Source organism: Ambystoma mexicanum, chromosome 2p, assembly GCF_040938575.1.
Source record: "Ambystoma mexicanum isolate Mex_15411 chromosome 2p, UKY_AmexF1_1, whole genome shotgun sequence".
Lineage (NCBI taxonomy): Eukaryota > Metazoa > Chordata > Amphibia > Caudata > Ambystomatidae > Ambystoma > Ambystoma mexicanum.
In genome coordinates this window covers 72,580,050-72,605,527 of record NC_090923.1, presented here as the reverse complement: position 1 = coordinate 72,605,527, position 25,478 = coordinate 72,580,050, and the positions used below count along the sequence as shown (strand labels likewise).

Genomic DNA, 25,478 nt, shown 5'->3' with positions numbered 1-25,478 from the left:
TATATTAGCCAAACAAGGTAGGCCAATTTCTGTGTTATTAGATTTGTATAGGTAGGAGAATACTAGATGGGCTGGAATTAGCATACACCAGTTGTCTGGAATGTATTCTTATTGTGTGCTTTTCGCCTTCAAATACTGCCCAATGTGGGTGGGTTGAGAGGTCAGTTTTCTGGTCTCACTAGACTGGCTGACCACTCGTTCGTTATTGCATTGCATTAAAGCTGTGTTTTACAACTCGTGCCTCTCTTCGTTATTTTAGGTAGACATCAAGGGTCTACATCTGGTGACCCTGATATGATTTCCAGCCCCTCCCCGAAAATGCAAGACTCCCTGCTGCATGTCCTGGGCCCCAGCGCCCGCCATCAGAGAGGAGTCCGTACTCGCAACAAATCAGAGGGTGAGCAGACGCTGTGTTTCCCTTAAAATTCTGTCTGGATTGGGGGTGTCGGCTGTGCAGGCTGTTTAAGGGAACACGGAATTGGGGTTGACTCGGAAGACGCATAGTAAGTTGAGTGCACGTTTCGCATAAAATACAGTGGTTTTGATATCTTCTTCTTGCTTGAATTCTATTATTGATTGTCGTTTCTTTGGTGGGGAAGGTCCCCTTAGTCGGGAAACACAATGTTGTATCTGAAGTATATCCGTAAGTTCTAGAGAAGAGCACTTTAGAAGGGTTGAGTACCCTCTTCTTGAGGTAAGGTGACAGGAAGGATCTACATCATTGTAAATCATCGACATAAAGATGTTTATTGCTTGCTTTTGTTAGTAATTGTGCATGTGTTTTGCTAGATATTGGTAGTATTTGTGTAAATAAGAGTGTTCACTGTTAGGTTGTGAGCCTTGGAGACGAGGACGTCTGATGTTTTGGTAAGAGTCCCTCTTACTGGCTGGGGCTTGCTCTGCACATGATCAGACATCATGTCAATAATAAGATCTATATGGAGCAGTTAGTAGCTCTAGAGTAGGGTGTGAGCTCCAGCAACGGGTGTTTACTCTGACCAGTGCTCCAGATAAGATTTTGAGGTGGGAGTATCTTACTCCCTATTTTTAAACTTTGAGAGTAAATGTGATTTTTAAAAATAAAATGTATTTAAGAGAGTAAAATTGACTTTTCTCTTTTGCAAGAAAGTAAAATGTATGTGACATCCAGCCGACGTGTGCAAACTGTATGGGCATCATTAGTATGCTGCAGCTTTCTGCATTGTGACAAAACACACCTTTCATTATTTTTCTAAGTTCTGGCCATTTGATCTCTCCTGTATATATTTAAATGTTAAAAACATAAAAACCTAGCCAATTACATAGTAAAGCAAACATGAATTGTATTGTGTGTTTAAGGTTTGATAGCAGACTTGTCTTTTGATGTTTAAAGGAATTGTGCGCTAAAAAATTGTATTGTCCTTATCGTTCGGGCAAATCGTAATAAGCATACAGTGATGGATCGTAAAAAACTTTCTGATGCATCATACCTTAGTTTTCCTCACTTTTACACATGCGAAAACAACCTGTTTGGTGCGGCCATCTTGTGCTAATCTTATCCGTGGATCGATCACCCTAAGTTCAAGTGTGCTTGTGGCAATAAATCAAAACACACGCCCCCCGAAGCTGACATCGCTTGTCCCAACGATTTGCTCCACCTATTGTCATTACGTTCGTGGTCAGCGTAGCCCAAAGTGCCGCGTTATCACACACGCCCGCAGAAACGGGAAGATAAACACAGACATCCTCACACACCGCGTACCTTCTCTGTCTTGCCCTAAATAGCATTTGCGCATGCAATATTTCAATAATACATCAACAGTAGTCTGCAATGTTGTTAGTGCTTTTATTTTTCAAAGAATGTTCACTAGAAATGATAAATTCCAGGGCACAAACAATTTTAAAATTTTGCGGGTAAGTTGGAGCTGACGATGGTTGCATGACTCTCGAGCTACGCAGATTGCGATGAACGCTCATGAATGTTCTTTATCCTTTTGACATGTCTTTTTGCAGTTCCAAAGCCCAACTTCCAAGCTTCTCCACGTTCTTACATCATGAAAGCGGACCTGTTGCTCCTTATTGCCGGAAATGCGAATGAACATATAGGGCCATATCAATCGTCCCACATAACGCTGATCGAAAAAATAATGCTTCTGGTAATTCTCCAGTGTTGATTCCAAAACTCATCTGCTGGCACCTGGAAGCTGTGGCACGGGCAGTACGGTAAAAAGTATCTGCAAACAAAACACAGTAAAAATACATTTCAGGAGCCGTTCTTTATTTCAATTTAAAAAAAGTTTACGTATAACTCATGACTGTTGGAAACCTAATCGTAAGCACAGATGTCATTGTAACAAAGCATGCAAGATTACTGTTCCAAAAAAGCAATCACAGTGCACACTGACAAACTTTACCCCACTGCAAATTCATTTTTATGCATACATCACAGCACCCTACTCGTTTTTAATCCCAATAAAAATGTTATGTAAACTTGAATTTACATAATTTCTGGAAATTCCATGCTTAGTTTGTGTCCACGAGCAACCACTTTGTACAATGTATCACACAGTTTCACACTAAATTCGCCAGGCATGTGCTCTCTAAATATAGTTAAAATTATATATATTTTTTAATATACCCGAAAACGTTTGTCCTTGGAGCGATTGCTGCCTGGTGTCCAAGGACATTTCACAATAAGGCACTTGTCCTATTCAAAGGCAGAGACGTTTAGCTTTTGATTTCGGCAAAGAATGCGGGAAAAAAACAGAGCTACATGGAGAGATGAACCTAGCTTACACACGCTGCAATCACTAGACGGACCAATTGTAGCCTACCTCCCCCAATGTAATACTGTTATGTACACTGTCTTACCAATGAACGGTGCATGTTCCAACACTGTGTGTGATCTCATTACTGGCGCTGTGGCCTTCCAAAATGGGCCTGGGTCAGCACTCAGTAGCCATCATGCAAGACAGGCGACATAGCACATCCCTGAGCAGTGTGTCAACATGTTTTTAAAATGGCAGTAGCTGGTGAAAGTGCATGATCGTGCCACTGAATGAAAAAACGGTTCTTCTTGGGATGTCTATGTCAAGTCAGAAATGGGCATGAGGCGTTGAAGAATTGGTTCCCACTATTCGAGTAGGGTGTGCCCTTGGCGTCCAGTTTTCAGAAGGCTGAGCATACCTAGGTGGCACAGGATAACAAAGCCAACATTGAATGTCTCTGTCTGCTTTCCCGGAGCAGTGTGCCTCCTATCATCTCACCTTCAACCTGATGCTCACTGTGTTGAGAGCACTGGTTCTGTGTGGGCCTTTTCAAAGGCACCAACATTCAGTCTTGAGAGAACTTTCGTGATTTCTTTTTTTTCTTTTTTTGTTGTTGCAAGAATTCAGACAATTGAATGAACTGGACAATATATTTGTATGATCTAGTGAAACTCCAAAAAATTGGCACTGTATAAACCAATAACTGAGTTTGACCAAGGGGTGTAATATTCAATTACAGTTTCTTTTGAATTCACATTTTATTTTTTGTCATTTATAATTTGGCATCGATAACACCTCCAGATGTGAATGCAATCACATTTTACAGAGAGCTACAAATCATTTGAATCTAGAACTACGCTTTACGACAAGTTCGGATTTTGGAGCACAAGGCTTGTTTGCAATGATTTGTGGCATTGTATGGGTCCTAGAATCAAAATCAGCTTTCAGTCCCTGAGTATGCATGTCTAACACAGTCATTGTCAGATCTTTGACAAATTCAAAATTCATTTCCTCGTATATCGCTTGGCCAACCATTGTTTGCTTTGTTTTGTAAAGGCCGTGTAGTAACGTGGCATCCCCAATTTATCTGAAGTTCTCGCTTGCTCCCTACCTACGTTATTATGGGCAAGTACGGCTAATCTCGTTCTCGCCTCCATACCGTCTATCACAAAGTGCAAGCTATTGGGCCTGTACTTTAGGCACATATTATGGAACACCTCCAAATATCCAGAGTGACAGAATTCTGTGAGTCCCTTCAGGTCTCTTGAAAGCCTTTAGTCATATACAATCTTCAAGTGCTTTGTGTGGCAGTGAACATGCTCCAACCACTTCTTCTATCATTCCTCCTCCCTCGACAACGGTCCATGTGCACATTTGTGGAATTGCGTGTACGTTGATACAATGGTGCATCAATGAACGCCATTTCTCAAGTAGAATTTCCACAGAACCATCACAGTTTTGGAGCTCCACCAGAGATGTTTGCTGATGGACTGACACCATTTTATAAGGTTTTCTGAACCTTTCTTTTTCTCAGAAGCTGTAATTTGTTTATTGATCGATTTAGCAGCGTGCCACAAATCAAATTGATGCCGAATGTGTGGAAACTGCTCTCGCATGGCCTTCGCAATCGAATGGCCTTTCCATTCCCCTGGATTTCAGAAGTACAACAGATTTGATGAAGCCATGTTTCTCCATGGCAACAGACGATGAACATTCCAAAACCTGCACAACGACAGAACTCACAATTTGTTAACTTTCCATGTCTTGAAAGTGGCAAGTGCAGTACTTTTGCGGAAAATCCTGGCCTTCACACTCTCCGTCGCCAGCTAGCCAGTAACGTTTGCCGGAGAATGTGCTCTCAATTCACATTTGTTTAATTTTCCAGGTTTCACTAATAGCGGGGAATAAGAATTCCCTTTGGTATTTGTAGTATTGAGTTTTAGCTTGGAACTCAAGACCCAGAAACTGAAAAAAACTGGAAATCTTGCTAAAAGTGGATCAGCTGAACAGTAAAGCTGCTGCACAAAGTATATTCCCAGCTTCCACTTTGCAGAGCATCGGTTGAGCAGACCATGTAAATGTATTATGGAGTTGGACACAGGTTGCTTGAATTTTCAGGTTAGTGCCTTGTAATACGCAAGACACATTCATCAATGGCTCGAGTACAATCTCATATCAGGCAGCTGGAACACAATGTACTTTTGCTCCTTTAGTAGCCAATCGCCCTGCATTACTGATTTTTGTGACTCGGTTGTGGTGGACAAATCCTCAAAACTTTGAAAACTGTAGTTTAGATCTTGTGCAAGATCATCGGTCAATTTCGTTGTAGCTTCAACCAATATCTGTCAGTTCATGATGTGATAATTCAACATGAATTGGAGAAACAGCTACCTTTAAATGTTTTTTTGGTAGGACATTTTTAGCGGGTGTAGATTGTGTGAAGGGGGCGCCAAGCAGTTCCAATGCATCATGACTTTCTTCATTTTCATGTGTTCGACCTTGCCCCAAGTAGCAATAGTCCAGGCTGACTTTGTAAGGGTCGAATGTCCATTTATTTTCCGGCCACTGTACAAATGCATCACTAGTCTGCTTGTTGACTGTGCCACACTGAGCCTGAGATATTAGTTGCTCCAATGTGAAATCTGTTTGGCAAGCAAAATCTTTGGTTTCAAGCGATTATACTCCTCTTACTTCTGGGCTTATAAAAGAATAAATAGAAGAAGATGCTGAATATATTGCACACATACAGAACATACAATGTTGCAACTAAAAACCTATAAAGACTAAAACTGGTACGTTCTTTACCCCTGGTTTCTTGATTTGCTTCGAAACACTGGCCTTCTCTTTGAAGACGGCGACAAAGCTGCAAAAAACATTTCTAAATGGTTTTGATACAGCAAATTTAATTTAGAAGCAAACATAAGTACATATCTACAAATTGAAAACAACTAGATGGACTGGAAAAGATAGCGACATAATGAAAATGTATTCAGAATGCAATGTGATGCCCGATTTCACTTAAAAAATGTATACCTCGGTTCCAGGCGCCTCTTCTAGTGAATAGAGTAATATACAAAAAATACAATGTCAGCCAAGGTGCACAATAAAAATGTGTTTTCGACAGAGCACCTTCAAGCTAATAATTTTACATAGACTTTGAACCATATACTGTTAGATTGCTGTCGCAACACAAATAGAACGTTAGTATGGACAAAACCTCGAATCGAGTGTACCTGGCTTGATCATAACATTTAGTTCATATTTCACCTGTTATCCATCAGAGTTCAAACAGGGACTTGATTTGAGGTCACCCTGTAAAAACATAGTGATTACAATGTTGTGCTGCAAAGTATTTTGCTTTGTAATGTGTCCTGGGTAACTGTTCTGCATTAGGGGGTGGAAGTGCAATGTTACTACCAAAATCAGAAATGTTTTAAACAGTGCACGGCCACATACATCTATGTCTCAAAGTATATCCAATTTTGGATGTACTGCGATTTGTGAAAGTGAAATGTGAATAGAAATACCTCAAGCTGTGGACCAGTTCCAAAGGAGGACGAGATAGCGTCGAAGTTCCACCATCCACCTATAATACAACACTTGTTTTAATACTGATAAAAAAGCGAAATGAAACAGAAAAAATGCACTGCTGAAGAAGGTACATACTGTACTGAAATGCAGACAATAGTACACACATTCACAAACCCATACCTGCGACTTTGTACAAATAGCCAGTACTGCACATAATACATTTTGATATGTTTATGTTGAAATCATACCACATGCAAGTAGTTCAATCGCATACAAAGAGTAGTGTAATATAATTACTTGGTATGTGTATGATGTTGATGTTTACTCCGGAAAAGAAATTGATGCAGAATCTTGCTCCTTCATTGTCAGCCCAATGTCAGAAAATAGTAAGTACAATGGAAAAGGAAAATTAGTACTTGGAACGTGGACTTGTGCAACGCTATAAAATTTCACTTTGTGCAGGTTGGTAGGGCTCACCATTGGGATAGAAGGCGTGTTGGTGGTTTCGTCGCTTGAGAGGGTCTGTACTTCCGTCAGTGTGCTCTAAGTGAAGAAGGATATCTCACCCAACACATTTCCCAAACATAATGTCTAAGGGGCACTGCAGAGGTTTTTAGCAAGGATCACAATTGGTGGTTAGAGACTACAGAAAGCGGGGAAAAAAGAAGTATACAAAGATGAAATATTAGACACTTGTATTGAGTCCAGTCACTATGTTAAATGGAGTAATAGAACAGTGATGTAGATAGACAGATGGAAGATAATACTTATTAATGCAGACCATCGTCCTACATACCAACAAACATAACAAACACAACGTTCACTACTCGCCTCACCAGTCCCATGCAGAAATTGAGTTGGAATAGTATTTGGAAGCAATTTCGGAAGAACTCGCTGTTGACGTTTTTCTGTGTACATTGACTGGTCGTACATATCCTGGGTGAAGTGCAGGCTGCAGACGCGGGATTGAATGGCCCTCGCGTCGGCCAAGATTTCCTGGGCCCTACTTTCAATATTGTCCCCTTAAACCGCAATTTCTAAGCCATCTTCTTATTAAATCAATGTCCTTTGGGAATACATGCAGGATAGTACCCGGTCCTTTGACGTGGCTTGCAGAAGTGCAACCGAGAACCACACATGATGGAATTCTTAAAGTGCGTGAGATCTGTATAAAGAAATATGAACTATTAGCAAGAATAACACAGGATGAATGTGAATAAAGCAATTTTCACCAGAGATTTGTCTTTCAAGTTTTATTGGAATAAAGACAGAAAAGCTGTGTACTAGCCCAGTGAACTCTGTGAAAACTTCATTATACAATTGTTATACTGCGCATTCTACTACAATGCACAGTGATGAATTATGGCAGTTATCGAGAAGAAAATGCCTGAACTAATCGCTCATTCGCAAGTCTTTGAGATACATGAACATTAAAATCCTGGGTACAGTTGATTGAAATCGACATAAACCTTCATAGTAACGTTCGATTAACATAGGGAAGTAATTATTTGACTTACCCTTACTTTGGCAAACAGATGGGTGGATTCAGCAAGCAGAGGAACACATATCCGGTGAACAGGTAGCTCGATGAGGATATACCTAGTAGATCTCCCAGATGTTCTCAAGGTAATCTCAAGGTGTATGTAAAGGCTTACACAAGTGGGTGTGTATGTGAATGGATGACGTGTTCATAGACACCCACTCTGCCTCCATCCCAATGGTTCCCATCTGCCGTATGAACTAACCAGGCCGCCTTTCCAGCGCACGGGCATAGGCCTACGAAAGTCATAGGTGTGGGATGCCATTGATACTGGAAGGGTGGGTGGATGGGCCTGAGGTGAGTGTGAACAGGCTGGAACAATGCTGGAGGGACACAAACGTTTGTTGATTGCAGGGCCTGGGCTTTGAAGAGGGGAGTCTGGGGAGACAGTGTGTGGAGAGGCATGTGGACAATGGTCACTGTGCGGAAAATCCCTTTGAAGTGTACATGGTGTTTGACAACTTGGGGGGGTCACACCCACCCAGCCCCCTTGGGAGGGCACGGTCATAGGTGTGGGATGCCATTGATAATGGATGGGGGATGGATGGGGACAAGGTGAGCGCAAAAGTGCACCAACCAGGGCTGGACTGGGCTACTGGGTACTGTGAAGACTTCCCGGTGTGCCTTATATCATAGGAAAAGGGTGGAGCTAGATCAAAATGTGTAATATGGGACCACTTTGCAAATTATTTGCAGTGCCCCCATTTGTTCACAGTCCAACCGGGCAACAACCATTCTAGCATGACACTCATAGACGATTGACTCACTGAAAAACTCAAAAAATATCCTTATTTACCCAGTTGTATTTTATTGAATTGGGTGGTGATGATGGCACCGACAAACTATAAATTGTATACTTGAGGTTGAAGTACAGTATAAGCAAATCCCCTGTACTGTCCGCTGTAACTGGGGAATTTGTGGCGAATGGCTCGAACGACACAGGCGGGTATTACTCATCGATTGCGGTATCCAAATCTCCCATAAAGCCACCATGTCTGTACCACCTGAGAAAGAGAAACAAACAAATATAAAACTAATGACCCTGATAAGTGTACCAGCAAACTTCAAAAAGTGCATCCGAAATTCAATGGCATAGTTGCCCTTAGAAAAATGAAGGAGGGAACCCTTACAGCACAAGTCCCTACTATATTCTAAAAGAAATAATTATAACCCACCACAGAGGTTTGATGTACCATCTGCCTTGCTTGGATCGTAGTGATATAGATGGACGTGTGTGTTGCTTTTCGACCAAATGTGCAATATGAAGAGAAGATTTTAAAATATCATCAAGAATGGCTTCAGTGAACTGCTGGTAAAATGTTACATGATGGCCAGAGGAGGGCACGTGAGTGGGAGGAGGGGGCCTTGGAGCCCCCCCCCCTCCGTTCGCACACTTCCTGGGTCGGTCCAGTTGCGGCTGCTCTGAGTTCAGGGTCCTGGCCCCGGAGCACCCGTGCGGGAATACCCCTAGGAACTGTGACCCCTGAGACCAGTCCAGATCAGAGTCCGACTGGACTCCATTTTGTGGGCCACCAACTCCATTTTGTTTCACATACTGGCAGGCCTGCCATGAAATTAGAACGCAGGCCTTCACGCAAAACGCGCACAGCAAACAAGCTATTCTCCCAACCTCCTCCCTTCTGTCATCTTTGCACCCGCCCGGTTCTCATGAGAGACTAGCCGCGCGAATGCAACAAACTTTGCACTGTATCTTCTGTCTTCCGTCTTACCTCATTGACCTAGCCGCAGAAAGCCATTCATTTCTATAAAGCTACCCCCACCAAGCAGACCCAGGACATTAAGAATACCACCCCCATATCCTTTGAACATGGTTAAATAACTAAGAACAACCCTCGAGCATGTCATGTTGTTCGCGCCTTAACATGAGAAAAACTAAAGTCTCTTCCGCAAACAATCAAAATAAATAGCTCATAAACTGTTTCCCTTGTATGTGAAAACAATGAAAGGGTCGTAGTAAAACAATAAGCATATCGGTGCATTGTATAATATATGTATAATCCGAAGCACAAATGTTAGGTTCCAGTTATATAAGTGTGATGTGTATTAATGTGTAGTATGAAGTTTAATAGAAATGGATTGCAATAACAAAATGCATAACAGAACATAACACTGTACATGCCAGCACGAAGCTGCCTAATTTCCAAGATCAATGTAAATATATGCATGATATTGTGTAAAAGCAATTTAACAATCAAATGTTGTAACCAGTATAGTTTTAGTATGATAATATGCATTAGGGCCTGCATGTAGAGAATTCAGTAATGGACTGCTTAATTTAGGATGGAAAATAACCCGTGCATATGCAAATCATTATTATGAGTTTTATAACAACGAGAGCACACAGAGAAATGATAACGTGCTCTAGTAGATTACAATCATAATGTAACGGCCACGTGTAAAGAAGCCTGCATGCAAAACGCCATTCAGAAGGTCCCGTCTCCCCATGCAAAGCAGGACTGCACCGCAAAGGTGTTTTGATTCTCCTCCACCCTTCATAGTGCCAAAACAGATCAGCAGAGATTTAATGATGTTTAAACACCTGCTTTTAAGCCCCACGATAAGACTTATGACTATTATGTTGTGTGTCTGTGTGACCCATTTCTTTAATGTATAATCTAAGCCTTAAATTCAGTGGCCACTTCATTTTACCAGATGGACATTCCAGACCACACTGTGATCTTAAAGTCTTAGCCCCTTGAACAATATATTTTGTGTTCTATTAACATCGTAGACCGCCCAGTAACAGATCTAACATTGAACTTAAGAACTGCACTATGACCTGTGCCCAATGATAGTTAACCTGCACTTGAGAAATGTCTTTCCTTTGGTGTCAAGATTCACAGGCCTTAAAACATGAAGAACAAGATAGTGTAATATTGGATGAATGGGAATGAATGGCCACAAGGACAAATGTTAAGTATCTTATAGAATATGTAACACTGCAAAAGTCACCGATACCGCATGCCAATCCGATGAGCCTAGCTGACCGATTGACCCAAGGAGCGTCATCACCGCGCCACGTGATCCTGGTCCAACCACAGCACTCTGACCCTATGGCACCTATAGGTGCCCATCCCTAGTGACCAATCCCAACTCTTCATGTGCACCCTAGGTCTCCTCTCTCTTGAATGATGCAAAAGCTCTATAAAAATGATTTGTATCATGTTTTCTGCAGAGAGCGCTCGGCGTGAGCTGAGCAGATTCTACTTGCCCTATTTTAGATAAACGATTTTGATATCACCAGCACTTGGTCTTGGTTTCATTCCCTCCAGGGATGTGTCCTGTTTGACTCTTATTGGGAGGATTAAGTGCATTTTAGGGGACTTCTAACTTTCACACGCATGATAAAAACTTATAAGAACTGTGCACACATACCTGCTTTCAACCTACAAGGGAAAATAGCTAACAAATAGGAAGGCCATTCTAGGCCTATGAAAAATTTTGTAGAAGAAGACCGCATCTGCTATAGGTGGAGAGAGATCCACCCCAGTGGGCAGAAAATCGAATGCCCCACCACCACCATCATATGGGTCCTATCTTTTACAGTCTGCTGTAGGGTACACCAGCTTCCCCTAGTTGTGGGGGAAATGAAAAGTCTATTTGCTTCTCTGTTAGGGGAGCAGGTGGCCGGGATATTGGGAAAGGTGGAGTATAAGGGAATAAAGGTTAGCAAGACCGCTCATGGCGGTGCTCCGTTTAACTGTTGAGCTTAAGCATGGGAAGTATTAAGGGACATGTACCCAGACAGCTGTCATGAATTCTATAATGAATAAACAAAAAGGTACCCATGCCTCTGACAATCAACACTTTTGTCATTATTTCCAATTGTTTTGAATGTAGAGAAAAATGGCTCCATGAGTAACAAGAAACCAAAGAAAAGTCCTTGTGCATAGTGCAAACTTATGCAGAGTGCATACATTGCGCAGAGTGCAAACCTAATTGAATACAAAAAAGTGTTTTTTGTTTGAGATTCTTTTTTAAATTATAAATCTTTTTACACATAGGTTTAATACAAGTATTGGAGAAAGAGAAAATGAAACATTCAAAAATATACATAAACCACAAAAGACAACCCATCATTGTAAAACAATTAAAGCGGTTGTAGCCAAATTGGCAGAGTACTATGCAGGAGACAGATTGCTACTGCAGGGAGACTACCAGGGTGTACTAAAAATTACCCTGGTATGTTTGTGGAGGGTATTGGCATGGTTAATTAATAAGAATGACCCTGTTATCTGCCTACGTGTAAGTAAAATCAATTTTAAAAAAACAGTTGACAATGCTGTTCTATAGGTAAATGAACACAAGCATGAAGACACGTTTCGGCATTCCGGTATGATTGGCCTCCGTGGTTAGGCCTTCCTCAGGGTAGGTATAGTGGATCACACTATAGGGGGCAGAAAATAAAATAAAACAATATTGACGTATCAAAAGGAAAAGAAAACACCAGAAAACAATCAAACAGGACATATTCTATGGTGAAAAACTGAATCATGCTGCTGATCTGAATTGAGGTGCACAAACTACTCACCTTGTATAGAAATCAGGGACAGGAGTCGTCTGTGGTACATTTCCCAAATGTGTTGGGATTCGTACAATACTCGATCCGACATCAGTTATTTAGACCATCTGTGCGCCTCAGCATATACTCAAAGTCACTATAAGCTAAATTCAAAGGGAAACAGGTGGCAGGAAGAACAAAGAAAAAAAAGGAAAAAAGCCTTGTGTAAAAACAAAGTAGGCATTAGCACGTGTTTAGGAAACCAAATTTTAGATTTATCATACATGGGTAGACTTCGGTACCTGGAATGGTAGGTATAGAGAGTCCCGGTAGCTAGGTGTCGGTATTTCCCAACATTAATTAGTAATCAAAAATGAGCTTGCAAAGGCTCAATGGAATCTGTTGTGTCTTGTCCACGGTGAGAAAGGGTTTATCTAGCCTAGACGAGCCAAAGCTGGGAAAAAGGTAGGAAAAGGTGGAGGGTTACCTTCTCAAAGACGCCCGCTATCTTTAACAGATATATACAGTGATATAGTTAATGTCCAGAATGGATTTGTCAGGACGCTTAGCTGCATGTAAATAATACATGCAAGTTGTGATGCTGGAAATGCATCAGAGGGACAGGGCCTCTGAATCCTTGCCCTTTACTGCTTTTTATCGTGTGTTCTGTCATGTTTTCTGCCCAGGAGTCCATGTGGGACTCCTGGCAGTGCAGCTCTCTCTTTTGGTTTGGTGAACAGACCCTTGGGATACCCTTATGGCACCCATGGGTAGGGGTACAACCCTGTGCCCCTAGTGTATGTTTTTGGGCACCTGTGGGTGGCCCACAGAGCAGGGTATGGGCTGGTGGCAGCTCCATGCTGAATTTGACAGGTGCTCTGGGTGTCCTCCATTTTGGGATACCCAGGCCCTGCCATTGGGATCAGTTGATTCCTGATAGGAAACAAGATGGCCCCTGTGGCCTCTTGCTTTCTATTGCCTGTTACCTTGTTTCCCAAAGTCCTGGGAAGCCCTGACTCTGTCCCTTCCCCCTGACTGGCTGTTGGGTGGAAGTTCCATATATGGTGTTGTTGTGAAGGCCCAGCTAGACTGACTGGAGCCTTCCCAGTGACTGTATGTTGTGGGTACCTCCTGTGGGTGGGACCTGGGTGAATGGAGTGTGTGACCAATATACACTCCTTGTTGTGGTTGTCTGGTTTCTGGCATGAGAGACAAAGACTGAGACAGCCCTGCCCGAAACTGGCCTGAATGCATTGTGTAGTGTTGAATGGCTGGGTACTTGTCCCAATCCACATTCCTTGTTGTGAGTGTCTGAAAGGGAGGAGTGTGTCCTGAATGCACTGTGTGCCTGATTGGCTGACTGACTGCATGAATGCCCCTCTGTATGATTGGCTGCTGAGTGTGTGCCAGCAGTGTGGATGAGAGACAGAATAGTATATCTGGGGACCTCTCACCACTGGTAGGAGGTTCAGGGAACATTCAGAAGCGTTCAGAAGCGTTCTGGAGCTGAGTCTCCACTCTAAGAGTAACTGGAACTGCTGATCCTCGACGTCCAGCTGGAAGAAGAAGACTTGCTGTTGCATTTGCCTCGACCGATCCGAAGGCTGCCGAAATCGTCGAAGACTGACCCGAGAGAGGACCTGGTAAGGCACCCTCTTCCCGTGCTCCGAGGGACCATCGAGCACCGCTCCATCTTCACCGAAGCGCCCTGGAGGACAGACCCTCGAAAGGCTGCCGACCCGAGACGGGACCGCCGAGGAGATCGAAGTGAAGCACCCGGACATCGCCGCCGTCGAAGTCCATTGCCGTCGACCAGGGTTCGCAGGCTTGTGTAACCGCTGGAGGCCGTCGAAGTTGTGTTGCCCAGCCGTGGGAACCACTTGACGCCGTGCCGCCGACGACCGGAGCCGTCCGCTCCTTTGCCTAAGAACATTCGAATCGAAGGACTCCCTCGTCCGCACCGTCGACCGCTTTATCCTGCCGGAGAAAGTCGAGAACGACCAACGCGCTGAGGAGATAGCTGCCGGTGGGTTTCCCGCCACCCGAAGACCACAAAGACTCGAACGACTCGATGCCCTTGCTGGGCCTCCGTCTCCACAATCTTTGCGGTCCAGAACTATTGTCACCGAGGTGCCCCGCACGCCTCTGCCTTGCAGGACGCCGACGCTCCGACGCCGACGAGCACCGCTCGGATGAAGCTGCCGCCTCATCGACGCCGTTCTACCCTGTTTGTCGACGGACGTTCGACGCCCCGTGTCTCCCGCTTGAAAGGGAAGGCATTCAAGAAGGATCTGTCGACGCCTCTTCGAAGAACTCGACTCCACCAGGTACATTGGGGGGGTAAAAACATTATAGGAGGGAATAAGACTTGCAGAACAATATATGGACTGGGCTTGTGCTATATCTTTATTTTACAGGTTGCCCAGGTGGGGGGGATCTCCACACAGAACTGTGCCTAGTGGTAGGGGCCAGTATTCTGCCTATTGCTCAACCATCTTATTTTCTCTCCTCTCTCTATTGCTGGTTTCACTCTATTGATCTGTGTGACATTGTTACAGTATTGATGATGCACTTTAATGAGATCTAATACAAAGGGTGGTACCACTTTAGAATTGTATATATTTGCCATTGTTGATTTTCCTAAGTACAAAGTGAGTTATTATGATAAGTGTACATAACCTTGAATATTGATTATATAAAGGCTGTGTTCTAACCAAAACAGTGTGTGAACATTCCTTTGTGGGGGCTTGGGGACTACACTGTACTTAAGAACCAGCCTGCATCACCTCCTGAGAAGCTAGGCCTTGATTGCTCGTCCATTGCTACCGTAATAGAGAATCTTGGCTGGGGTCTGCTGTGCCTCTCTTCTACCATATAGAGAGCAGAAGTACAGACACCCCCCACCGGTCTTCTTCACACTGGTGGCAGCGGTGGGATGCTTATGGTTTTAAGAATCAGTGTATAACCGTGCCACTTACAAAGGATATCCGCACTTTATTAAATTAAGGTTTAGTTGTGCACAAGATAACTGCATTACAAACAATGGAGTCTATTGCAAATGGCAAATTGACTCGGATGAGCTTGGAGGCTCTCCAGAGTGCTTGTGAAGCCAGGGAGTTAGACTTTGTGGATAAGTCTAGGGCTGAGCTGATAGCTGCCCTGGTGGACTACCAGACTGATGGTGAAACTCTTGATGAGGGGGGGAATGCAACCAATGAGGACTCTGCCCCTGGGCTTTCTGCTGAATCTGTTTCTGGGAATGCCGCCATTCCTGCTGCCTCTGTTCCAAACCCCAGCAATTCCTTGGAGCTTGAGTTATTAAGGATGAAATTGGCCTTTGAATACCGCAAGTTGGAAATAGATGCTGAACTTAAGAAAGAGGAGTTGGCTCAACAAGTGGAGCTCAAGAATAGGGATCTTGAACTCAGAAATAAGGACCTTGAACTCAAGAGCCAGGACACTGAATGTCAGAGAATCCAGCTAGAGAAAGCTAGAGTGGAGACTTCAGCTAAAACCAGTGAGAGTGTCAGGTCCCCAGCCACCAAGTTTATGAAAGATTTGGTTGATGTATTTGTGGAGGGTTCAGATATCCTCCAATGGATTGAAGCGTTTGAAATGGCTTGTGCGATTCATGATGTTGATAAAAGAGATTGGGCTAAGTGTTTGTTAAGCAGAGTGCCTCAAACTGGATATGACTGTATTCTGAAGCTGAGTGTGGAAGAAAGGGGTCAGTATGAGTGTATGAAGTCTGCTTTGATTGCCAAGTTTGGCAAGACACCTACCCAATACCTTAGAAGGTTCAGGGATTTTAAGAAAAGAGAGAATGTGTCTTGGGTTGACTGGGTGAGTGCTGCGCGCATGAACATGATGGGGTGGATCGATGGATACAAGGTTAAGACTTTTGTTGAATTGTCCCACCTCTTGTTTTTTGAGCATTTTTCTGAAGCCTGTTCACCAGAGCTGTGTCAGTATGTGGCTGACCAGAACAGTTTGGACCCCTTTAAGCTGGCTAGGTTGGCTGACAAGTGGGTCTCCCACCGGGTGTCCCCTAAGGACTCCAGTGGGAAGGACAAGGACAAAGAAAAGGGGGCCTCTCAGAAAGCTGAGGAGTCCCACAAGCAGTCACAGTCGGGTAAACCTAAACCTTCCTCTCCCAAGACCCAAAAATCTAGTGGGGATAAGTCATCTGTGGGTGGGAATAAGAGTAGTGGTCCACCTGCTGCAAAGCAGGCTCCCAGTGGTTCGAGTACTGTACCCCGCACTCCTGGCGCTTGTTGGGACTGTGGGGCTCTGGATCACAAAAGGGGTGACTCCAAGTGTAAAGGTAAGGCACTTGGAGTATAGGCTGTCAGCCTGACCTACCCTTACCTCGTGTCTGAGGTGGAGGCCACTGTCCTCCCCTCCTCTACCGGGATCAAATTTGGTGCTCCGTTAGAGACTTCCTTAGTGTCCCTTGGGGCCTGGGACCAGTATGCAGAAGTACTGGCGACTATCCCACAGAACACTCGTAGGTTTATGAGAAGTGTCCTCTTGAATGGCCAGCCTTCTACTGGTTTGAGAGACACTGGGGCAAGCATGACAGTGGTGGACAGGACCCTGCTCAAGCCAGAGGACTATGTAGGTGCTCCTCTGCGAACCACCAGGTTAGCTGGTGGGCCTCCCAAATTATCACCTGTAGCCTTAGTCACACTCATGATTGGAGACAAGACAGCAAAGCTTCCTGTCCTGGTTCAGGACAATGTCCCTGCTAACATTCTGTTAGGAAATGATCTAGTAGAGTTGCGGTTGATCTCGGATGGTCTTCCCATGACTGCTGCTGCAGTTACTAGGTCACAGGTGACACCGGGTCTGGCTGTGGGTCAGGTACCCGAACCAAAGGCGAGGCCTAAGGCAAGAAGAAGGAAGACCAAGAAGGCCACCTCTGTGGAGGGAACACCTTCTCTTCCTGCTGTTCCGACAGCACCCATTGGGATCCATGCTCCGGACGGGCTGGGTCCAGTGGAAAACCCAAACTCAACTCCTGTGGGAGAAGAGACAGAAGACTCTCCTGTGGGAGAGGTTCTCAACCCGGAGGATCACCCCGACCTTCAATGCTTGTTAGCTGAAGGGGGACCCTCCCGGGCAGACTTCTGTAAGGGACAGAGAGAGTGCCACTCTCTTGAGGGACTGAGGAAACAGGCCCTGTCCCAGGCACAAGGAGAAGTGCCTAGGACATTCCGGATTTATTGGGAGGGTGAGCTCCTTGTTAGTGAGCCCACTAAGCCTGAACCTGGTGCCCTCAAGAGGTTGGTGGTACCCCAGGTTTACAGGCCCTTCCTACTGCAGTTGGCGCATGAGGTGCCCTTGGCTCGTCATCTTGGGACCAAGAAGACTAAGCAGAGGCTCTCTGCCCATTTCTACTGGCCACGGATGGGAGTAGAGGTGTAGTCCCACTGCAGGACCTGCCCAACTTGTCAGTTGTCTGGCAAGACTGGAGGTAGTGTCATTGCCCCACTGCAGTCATTGCCAGTGGTTGGCACACCATTTGAGAGGGTGGGCATCGACATTGTCGGTCCCCTTGACCCTCCCATTTCAGGTGGACATCGGTTCATCCTGGTCTTGGTAGATCATGCCACCAGGTACCCTGAGGCAATACCCCTTCGGACTGTTACTGCCAGAGTGGTTGCCAGGGCTCTCCTGGGCATTTTCACCCGTGTTGGATTCCCCAAGGAGGTTGTCTCTGACAGAGGATCCAACTTCATGTCTAGTTGCATGAAAACCATGTGGAAAGAGTGCGGGGTAACCTACAAGTTCTCCACCTCTTACCACCCCCAGACCAATGGTCTGGTTGAGAGATTTAATAAAACTCTCAAGGGCATGCTAGGGGCTTTGGAAGAACCCCTAAGGAGGAAATGGGATCTCCTCCTGCCATGCCTGCTGTTTGCTTACAGAGAGGTACCTCAAGAGGGTGTTGGTTTCAGCCCCTTTGAGTTACTCTTTGGACATCCCGTGAGGGGGCCCCTCGCCTTGATCAGAGAAGGCTTGGAAGCCACCCCTCCTAGTCCCGCCAAGCAAGTGGGGGACTATGTGTTAGGCCTCAGACGGAGGATGACACAGATGATGGGTCAGGCAACAGCAAATCTCAAGGCCAGCCAGGAATTGAATAAGTACTGGCATGAGCTTAAAGCCTCGCAAGTGGATTGGACTCCGGGACAGGAAATCCTTGTGATGGAGCCTACCAAGCCTAGAGCTCTGGCAGACAAGTGGACTGGACCCTTCAGGATCATCTCCAAGATGGGCGAAGTCAATTATCTGGTTGACATGGGAGCCTCTGGGGTAGCCCCTCAGATATTCCATGTCAACAGGCTCAAGCCTTTCCACCGGCGAGCAGAAGTCTCATGTCTCTTGCTAGCTTCAGGGCAAGAAGAGGATGAGAGTGAGACCCTTCCTGATTTGCTGCATAGCAACCCTCAGGATGGCTCAGTGGAGGGAGTACATCTCTCTCCGGATTTGACAACAGAGCAACAGAGGGCCTGCAGGGCTTTACTCCAACAGTATGCCTCTCTGTTTTCACTGACGCCAGGCCTTACACCGTGGTGTAGGCATGAAATTGACACTGGTGACAGTGTGCCTGTCAAAAGCAGGTGCTACCGTATGTCAGATACCGTCAAGAACCACATCCAGGCTGAGGTCGCCAAGATGTTGGATCTGGGTGTTATTGAACCCTCAACCAGACCCTGGTCCAGTCCAGTGGTCCTTGTCCCCAAGGCAAGTTCCCAGGCGGGTACCAAGGATTGGAGGTTCTGTGTGGACTACTGAGGAGTCAATGCCGTCACCAAAACTGACGCGCACCCATTGCCCAGGGCTGATGAGCTCGTGGACACCATAGGTGCTGCCAAATTTGTGAGCACCTTTGACCTTACCTCAGGCTATTGGCAAATAGCTCTGACGGACCATGCCAAGGAAAAGACGGCCTTCTTAACACCTGAGGGACTCTACCAGTTTAGGGTCATGCTTTTTGGGTTGAAGAATGCCCCTGCCACCTTCCAGAGATTGGTCAACCATGCGCTCAGTGGGCTGGAAGCCTTTTGTGTGGCTTACTTAGACGACATTGCCGTCTACAGTTCCACCTGGGAAGAGCATTTGACACATCTGGATAAGGTGTTGCAGGCCTTGAAAAGGGCTAACCTCACTATCAAGGCCACCAAGTGCCAGATAGCTCAGGGGAAAGTTACCTATCTTGGTCATGAGGTAGGAGGGGGTCAAATCCAACCTCTCTCCAGTAAAGTACAGGATGTACAGAACTGGGAGACTCCCACTACTCAAACCCAGGTGAGAGCCTTTTTGGGGCCTCACTGGGTACTATCGCATTTTCATGGCAGACTATGGAACGATAGCTGCACCCCTGACAGCTCCAACTTCACCCAAACAGCCTAGGAAGGTTAATTGGACCGAAGACTGTCAGAGGGCCTTTGATGGCTTGAAAGAAAGTCTGTGTAGGGCACCTGTGTTGTGTGCGCCTGACTACAGCCGACCCTTTATCGTCCAGACGGATGCCTGCGACACCGGAATTGGAGCTGTCTTGTCCCAGTTAGATGACAAAGGGAGAGAACATCCTATCATATTAATCAGTAGACAACTCAAGGGTAGAGAACTTAGGTGGGCTACTGTTGAAAAGGAGTGTTTTAGCATAGTTTGGAGCCTTAGGCGTTTTAGGCCCTACCTTACAGGGTCTACCTTCAAAGTCCAAACAGATCATAAGCCCCTGAAGTGGCTTATGCAAATGAAGGGTGAGAATCCGAAATTGCTCAGGTGGTCCATTAGCCTGCAAGGGCTAGACTTCACCATAGAGCACAGACCAGGGAAGAGTCATGATAATGCAGATGGCCTTTCCAGAAGGTATGTTGACCGTCTGGATGAGGGTGTCTATCCCGTGGGAGATTAGACACCCTCCACCTCAGTCTGGGGGGGGCGACTGTGATGCTGGAAATGCATCAGAGGGACAGGGCCTCTGAATCCTTGTCCTTTACTGCTTTTTATTGTGTGTTCTGTCATGTTTTCTGCCCAGGAGTCCATGTGGGACTCCTGGCAGTGCAGCTCTCTCTTTTGGTTTGGTGAACAGACCCTTGGGATACCCTTATGGCACCCATGGGTAGGGGTACAACCCTGTGCCCCTAGTGTATGTTTTTGAGCACCTGTGGGTGGCCCACAGAGCAGGGTATGGGCTGGTGGCAGCTCCATGCTGAATTTGACAGGTGCTCTGGGTGTCCTCCATTTTGGGATACCCGGGCCCTGCCATTGGGATCAGTTGATTCCTGATAGGAAACAAGATGGCCCCTGTGGCCTCTTGCTTTCTATTGCCTGTTACCTTGTTTCCCAAAGTCCTGGGAAGCCCTGACTCTGTCCCTTCCCCCTGACTGGCTGTTGGGTGGAAGTTCCATATATGGTGTTGTTGTGAAGGCCCAGCTAGACTGACTGGAGCCTTCCCAGTGACTGTATGTTGTGGGTACCTCCTGTGGGTGGGACCTGGGTGAATGGAGTGTGTGACCAATATACACTCCTTGTTGTGGTTGTCTGGTTTCTGGCATGAGAGACAAAGACTGAGACAGCCCTGCCCGAAACTGGCCTGAATGCAGTGTGTAGTGTTGAATGGCTGGGTACTTGTCCCAATCCACATTCCTTGTTGTGAGTGTCTGAAAGGGAGGAGAGTGGCCTGAATGCACTGTGTGCCTGATTGGCTGACTGACTGCATGAATGCCCCTCTGCATGATTGGCTGCTGAGTGTGTGCCAGCAGTGTAGATGAGACAGAATAGTATATCTGGGGACCTCTCACCACTGGTAGGAGGTTCAGGGAACGTTCAGAAGCGTTCAGAAGCGTTCTGGAGCTGAGTCTCCACTCTAAGAGTAACTGGAACTGCTGATCCTCGACGTCCAGCTGGAAGAAGAAGACTTGCTGTTGCATTTGCTTGGACCGATCCGAAGGCTGCCAAAATCGTCGAAGACTGACCCGAGAGAGGACCTGGTAAGGCGCCCTCTTCCCGTGCTCCGAGGGACCATCGAGCACCGCTCCATCTTCGCCGAAGCGCCCTGGAAGACAGACCCTCGAAAGGCTGCCGACCCGAGACGGGACCGCCGAGGAGATCGAAGTGAAGCACCCGGACATCGCCGCCGTCGAAGTCCATTGCCATCGACCAGGGTTCGCAGGTTTGTGTAACCGCTGGAGGCCCGTCGAAGTTGTGTTGCCCAGCCGTGGGAACCACTTGACGCCGTGCCACCGACGACCGGAGCCGTCCGCTCCTTTGCCTAAGAACGTTCGAATCGAAGGACTCCCTCGTCCGCACCGTCGACCGCTTTATCCTGCAGGAGAAAGTCGAGGACGACCAATGCGCCGAGGAGAAACCTGCCGGTGGGTTTCCCGCCACCCGAAGACCACAAAGACTCGAACGACTCGACGCCCTTGTTGGGCCTCCGTCTCCACAATCTTTGCGGTCCAGAACTATTGTCACCGAGGTGCCCCGCACGCCTCTGCCTTGCAGGACGCCGACGCTCCGACGCCGACGAGCACCGCTCGGACGAAGCTGCCGCCTCATCGACGCCGTTCTACCCTGTTTGTCGACGGACGTTCGACGCCCTGTGTCTCCCGCTTGAAAGGGAAGGCATTCAAGAAGGGCCGTCGATTCCCCGTCGCCGAACACCGAGTTCCTCGACGCTTCTCGACGATCCGTGACTCCCGCTTGAAAGGGGGTCGCTCAAGAAGGATCTGTCGACGCCTCTTCGAAGAACTCGACTCCACCAGGTACATTGGGGGAGTAAAAACATTATAGGAGGGAATGAGACTTGCAGAACAATATATGGACTGGGCTTGTGCTATATCTTTATTTTACAGGTTGCCCAGGTGGGGGGATCTCCACACAGAACTGTGTCTAGTGGTAGGGCCAGTATTCTGCCTATTGCTCAACCATCTTATTTTCTCTCCTCTCTCTATTGCTGGTTTCACTCTATTGATCTGTGTGACATTGTTACTGTATTGTTGATGCACTTTAATGAGATCTAATACAAAGGGTGGTACCACTTTAGAATTGTATGTATTTGCCATTGTTGATTTTCCTAAGTACAAAGTGAGTTATTATGATAAGTGCACATAACCTTGAATATTGATTATATAAAGACTATGTTCTACCCAATACAGTGTGTGGACATTCCTTTGTGGGGACTTGGGGACTACACTGTACTTAAGAACCAGCCTGCATCACCTCCTGAGAAGCTAGGCCTTGATTGCTCGTCCATTGCTACCGTAATAGAGAATCTTGGCTGGGGTCTGCTGTGCCTCTCTTCTACCATATAGAGAGCAGAAGTACAGACACCCCCCACCGGTCTTCTTCACACAGGTAGAAAAAGGTAATGGTGCTGTGGGTAATATTTTACGGGCTGCATAGCTGGTTGGAATCGAAAACCAAAATTCATGCCATCAGGTCCTCACAGCAATTGATGTGCTGTTGGAGAGGACAACAGAGTAAGCATCAGTACAATTGTGCCGAAAAAAGTGATTACTTGCTGTGAAAAACGGCCATTATGTCCAAAAAACAGTACTTTTTTTATATCCAAGTTAAAAGGCATTGCAGCCCGGCTGAACACGTACCTGATGTGGGAAGATGGCTGCAAGCCGTCAGGAATGTTCAAAAATGCTGTGTCAAGGATGTTATCATGGCAACGCTGTGTTTAAATAGACTTAATGATCCAACGTCAAATCAGTACAGCTGTGTAGTGTGTGGGAGAGGAAGTGTTCCCATGGTAACGTGAACGCTGGCCAGCATTCCGTAATCATACATCAAAGAGAGCTGAAAACTTATATTCGTTCTCTCAAGTGTTTCATATTGGGCTCAAAAAAATGAGAACTGTAGAAAAGCATGAAACACTGAGTTAAATGAATTGAAAATGGTTTCGTTCTGTATGTGCACGATCGTACAGCAGGTAATCACACCCTGTTTTTGATTAACTTGAAGGGCGATAAAAGCAAATAAGCATGTAGCAAGTATATGGTTTGTAGTCGAGCCTTGCCCAAGCGAAATTCCCGCACCTGGGGGCCAAAATAGCGGTGGCTACCTGTAAGCTACGTCCAACTGCGTGATTACTTAACACAGAGACACCAGGAGACCGGTAAAAAAAACAGAATAGCAAATATCAAGTAGCTACGCTCACCTGGTCTCTGCCTAGGCCTTGGGGCACGGTTGCAGCCCTCCCTGAACTTGAATCGCCCCCTTCAGGCCTCTCCCTCAGTAGAAAAGCTGTGAGCGGTGGTACATGGTGATACTGCTCCTGTGAATTATGGAAGATAAGCTCTCCGTCCTGCTACGTCTGGCAGGGGCGCATTGAATGGGATCTATTTCCTTCACTGATCCTGATAAGGATTAGTCCAGTCCAGCTGCAACGGTGCTTTTCCTTATGATTAATAAGTCTTTCTTGAGCTCTTGTGATGCTGTTCGTTCTCTTTAATGTCTTTATATGTTGCTCCTATTTATGCATGCAATAATGTGTCTCTTTTCTTCCCTTAAATGGAAATGCGGCCTCAATGCAGCTGTGAGACGCGAGACGCGGCCGGATGGAAGATGGATGCTACCACAATGTTCAACAGCAGGTAAGTGTTGGTTTAAGGAAAAGCACGAAGTATGGCGAAGCGCAACCTTAAACTGACTGTTTTTTCTGATGTCTAACCTTGTCTTCTGTTTTTCCTTGTAGGCGCTGCTGTCGACGATGGAGCATGTCGTGCTGCGGTGCCAAGATGGGCGTTCCGGAAAGTGTAAATATGAATATTTGGCTTGCAGAAGAGATGTAAAGGTAAGAACAGCTTCCCCAGTTGCTAAGTATGCTGGCAGGAAGCAGGATGTCCAGGAAGCAGGATCTTCAAAGGTAAGTCTGACCTCAGCTGACGGTGAGCGTTGCGCTGCTTGCAAGTGCAGAATAACGTGGATTGGGGCAGCTTATATAGCTGAGATCGTGGGCACGCCCATTAGGGCAGGCTTACAGCCACACCCTGCCACTCCTAGAGAGTGAGCACGTACAAAAGCAATCCATTAGCAGCCACACCCAAGAATACACTTGGGGCTGCTAATGGATGGAATGTTCAAGGTTAATGCATCCTGCTTAATGGATGGAATGTTTAAGGTTAATGCATCTGAAGTGCTATGTCCATAATAAGTCTTTTGGTGTTAAATTAATGTTCTTGTTTACTTTTGTTCATGGGCCTGGCACCAATGGCGCCAGGACAGTGTCCACCCAGGTCTCCTGTGCATGCGACCCCTGTATGTCTGTGCCCTTGACCATGACAGTAGTTCTGTAAAGTGGGCATATATACGTTGGACAAAAAGTGACTGAGTCTGCAGTTATATATACACACAGGTGTATGGGGGGCATATCTGTGTGTATAAGACAAAGTTGAGGTTACAGAAAAAAATATAGTCCATGGATGTTTGAATAGCACGCCCGGTCACCAGGCAAGTATTGTGTTGCATACATAATTGCTTTGTAACACTAAACCCTATAGCTGGAAAAAATCCTGGTCACAACCAGAAAACAGTGGAACCTCTAGTAAAAACACTGAATGGTCCCAGAGGGGATGAGATATAGGCCATTACATGGGAGGTATGAATTCTTCGTTCAGGCCTTTGTGGAATGAGTCAAGCCTTTGTATCCATCTAGCTTCTTTAAACAGAAGACTCATTTGGACATTGGAGGAATTGTGGACTATGTCCACAATCCACCAAGTCAAATCATCTACCGAATGTTGCAATTCCACGTAGTGATTGACGAGAGGTGCACTAAAATTTCTGCACTTGATTATAGATCGGTGTTCACTGTTCACAGATTCTAATGTGGAATGCTTGCATCGTCTGGCCCATACCTGAGACCACAAGGGCATTCTATAATGTATACCACTTATTTGCTCTTGCAGTTTGTTAATGTCCGGAGTGTCCATGGTCACCCAGTTAGATAAAACTCTTTAATCTTTTTTATAAACCTACAGGCCGCGCAGTTCCCGCATGGAAAATGTCCGACTGTGCTGCTTAGATTCCAGAGGCCCAATCTGTGAGCTGGTTTTTCAAATCTAGAATGGACCAAATGATCTTTTAAGTTTTTGGCGCGTCTGTACGCAAACATGGG

General features: G+C 45.9%; 1 protein-coding gene and 1 long non-coding RNA gene across 5 annotated transcripts in view; one reads left to right on the top strand and one right to left on the bottom strand.

Moving 5' to 3' along the window:
- The window catches only part of LOC138566217 (uncharacterized), a 616,718-nt gene that overhangs the window by 160,120 nt on the left and 431,120 nt on the right, over positions 1-25,478 (bottom strand). The window contains exon 5 of one of the 3 annotated variants that reach the window (XR_011301872.1): positions 1,807-2,213. The exons of 1 other annotated variant lie outside the window; for it this stretch is intronic. This is a non-coding gene — a long non-coding RNA (uncharacterized lncRNA). Of the gene's footprint in view, positions 1-1,806; positions 2,214-8,601; positions 8,823-25,478 lie in introns of those variants that run through there. One more of the 3 variants, XR_011301871.1, reaches the window with a different exon arrangement.
- LOC138566216 (uncharacterized) overlaps positions 1-25,478 on the top strand; it is a 232,980-nt gene that overhangs the window by 8,810 nt on the left and 198,692 nt on the right. The window contains exon 2 of one of the 2 annotated variants that reach the window (XM_069643272.1): positions 260-397. The exons of the other annotated variant lie outside the window; for it this stretch is intronic. Coding sequence (XP_069499373.1) covers positions 260-397 — 138 coding nt within the window. The remainder of the gene's footprint in view (positions 1-259; positions 398-25,478) is intronic. 2 annotated transcript variants of the gene reach the window in all.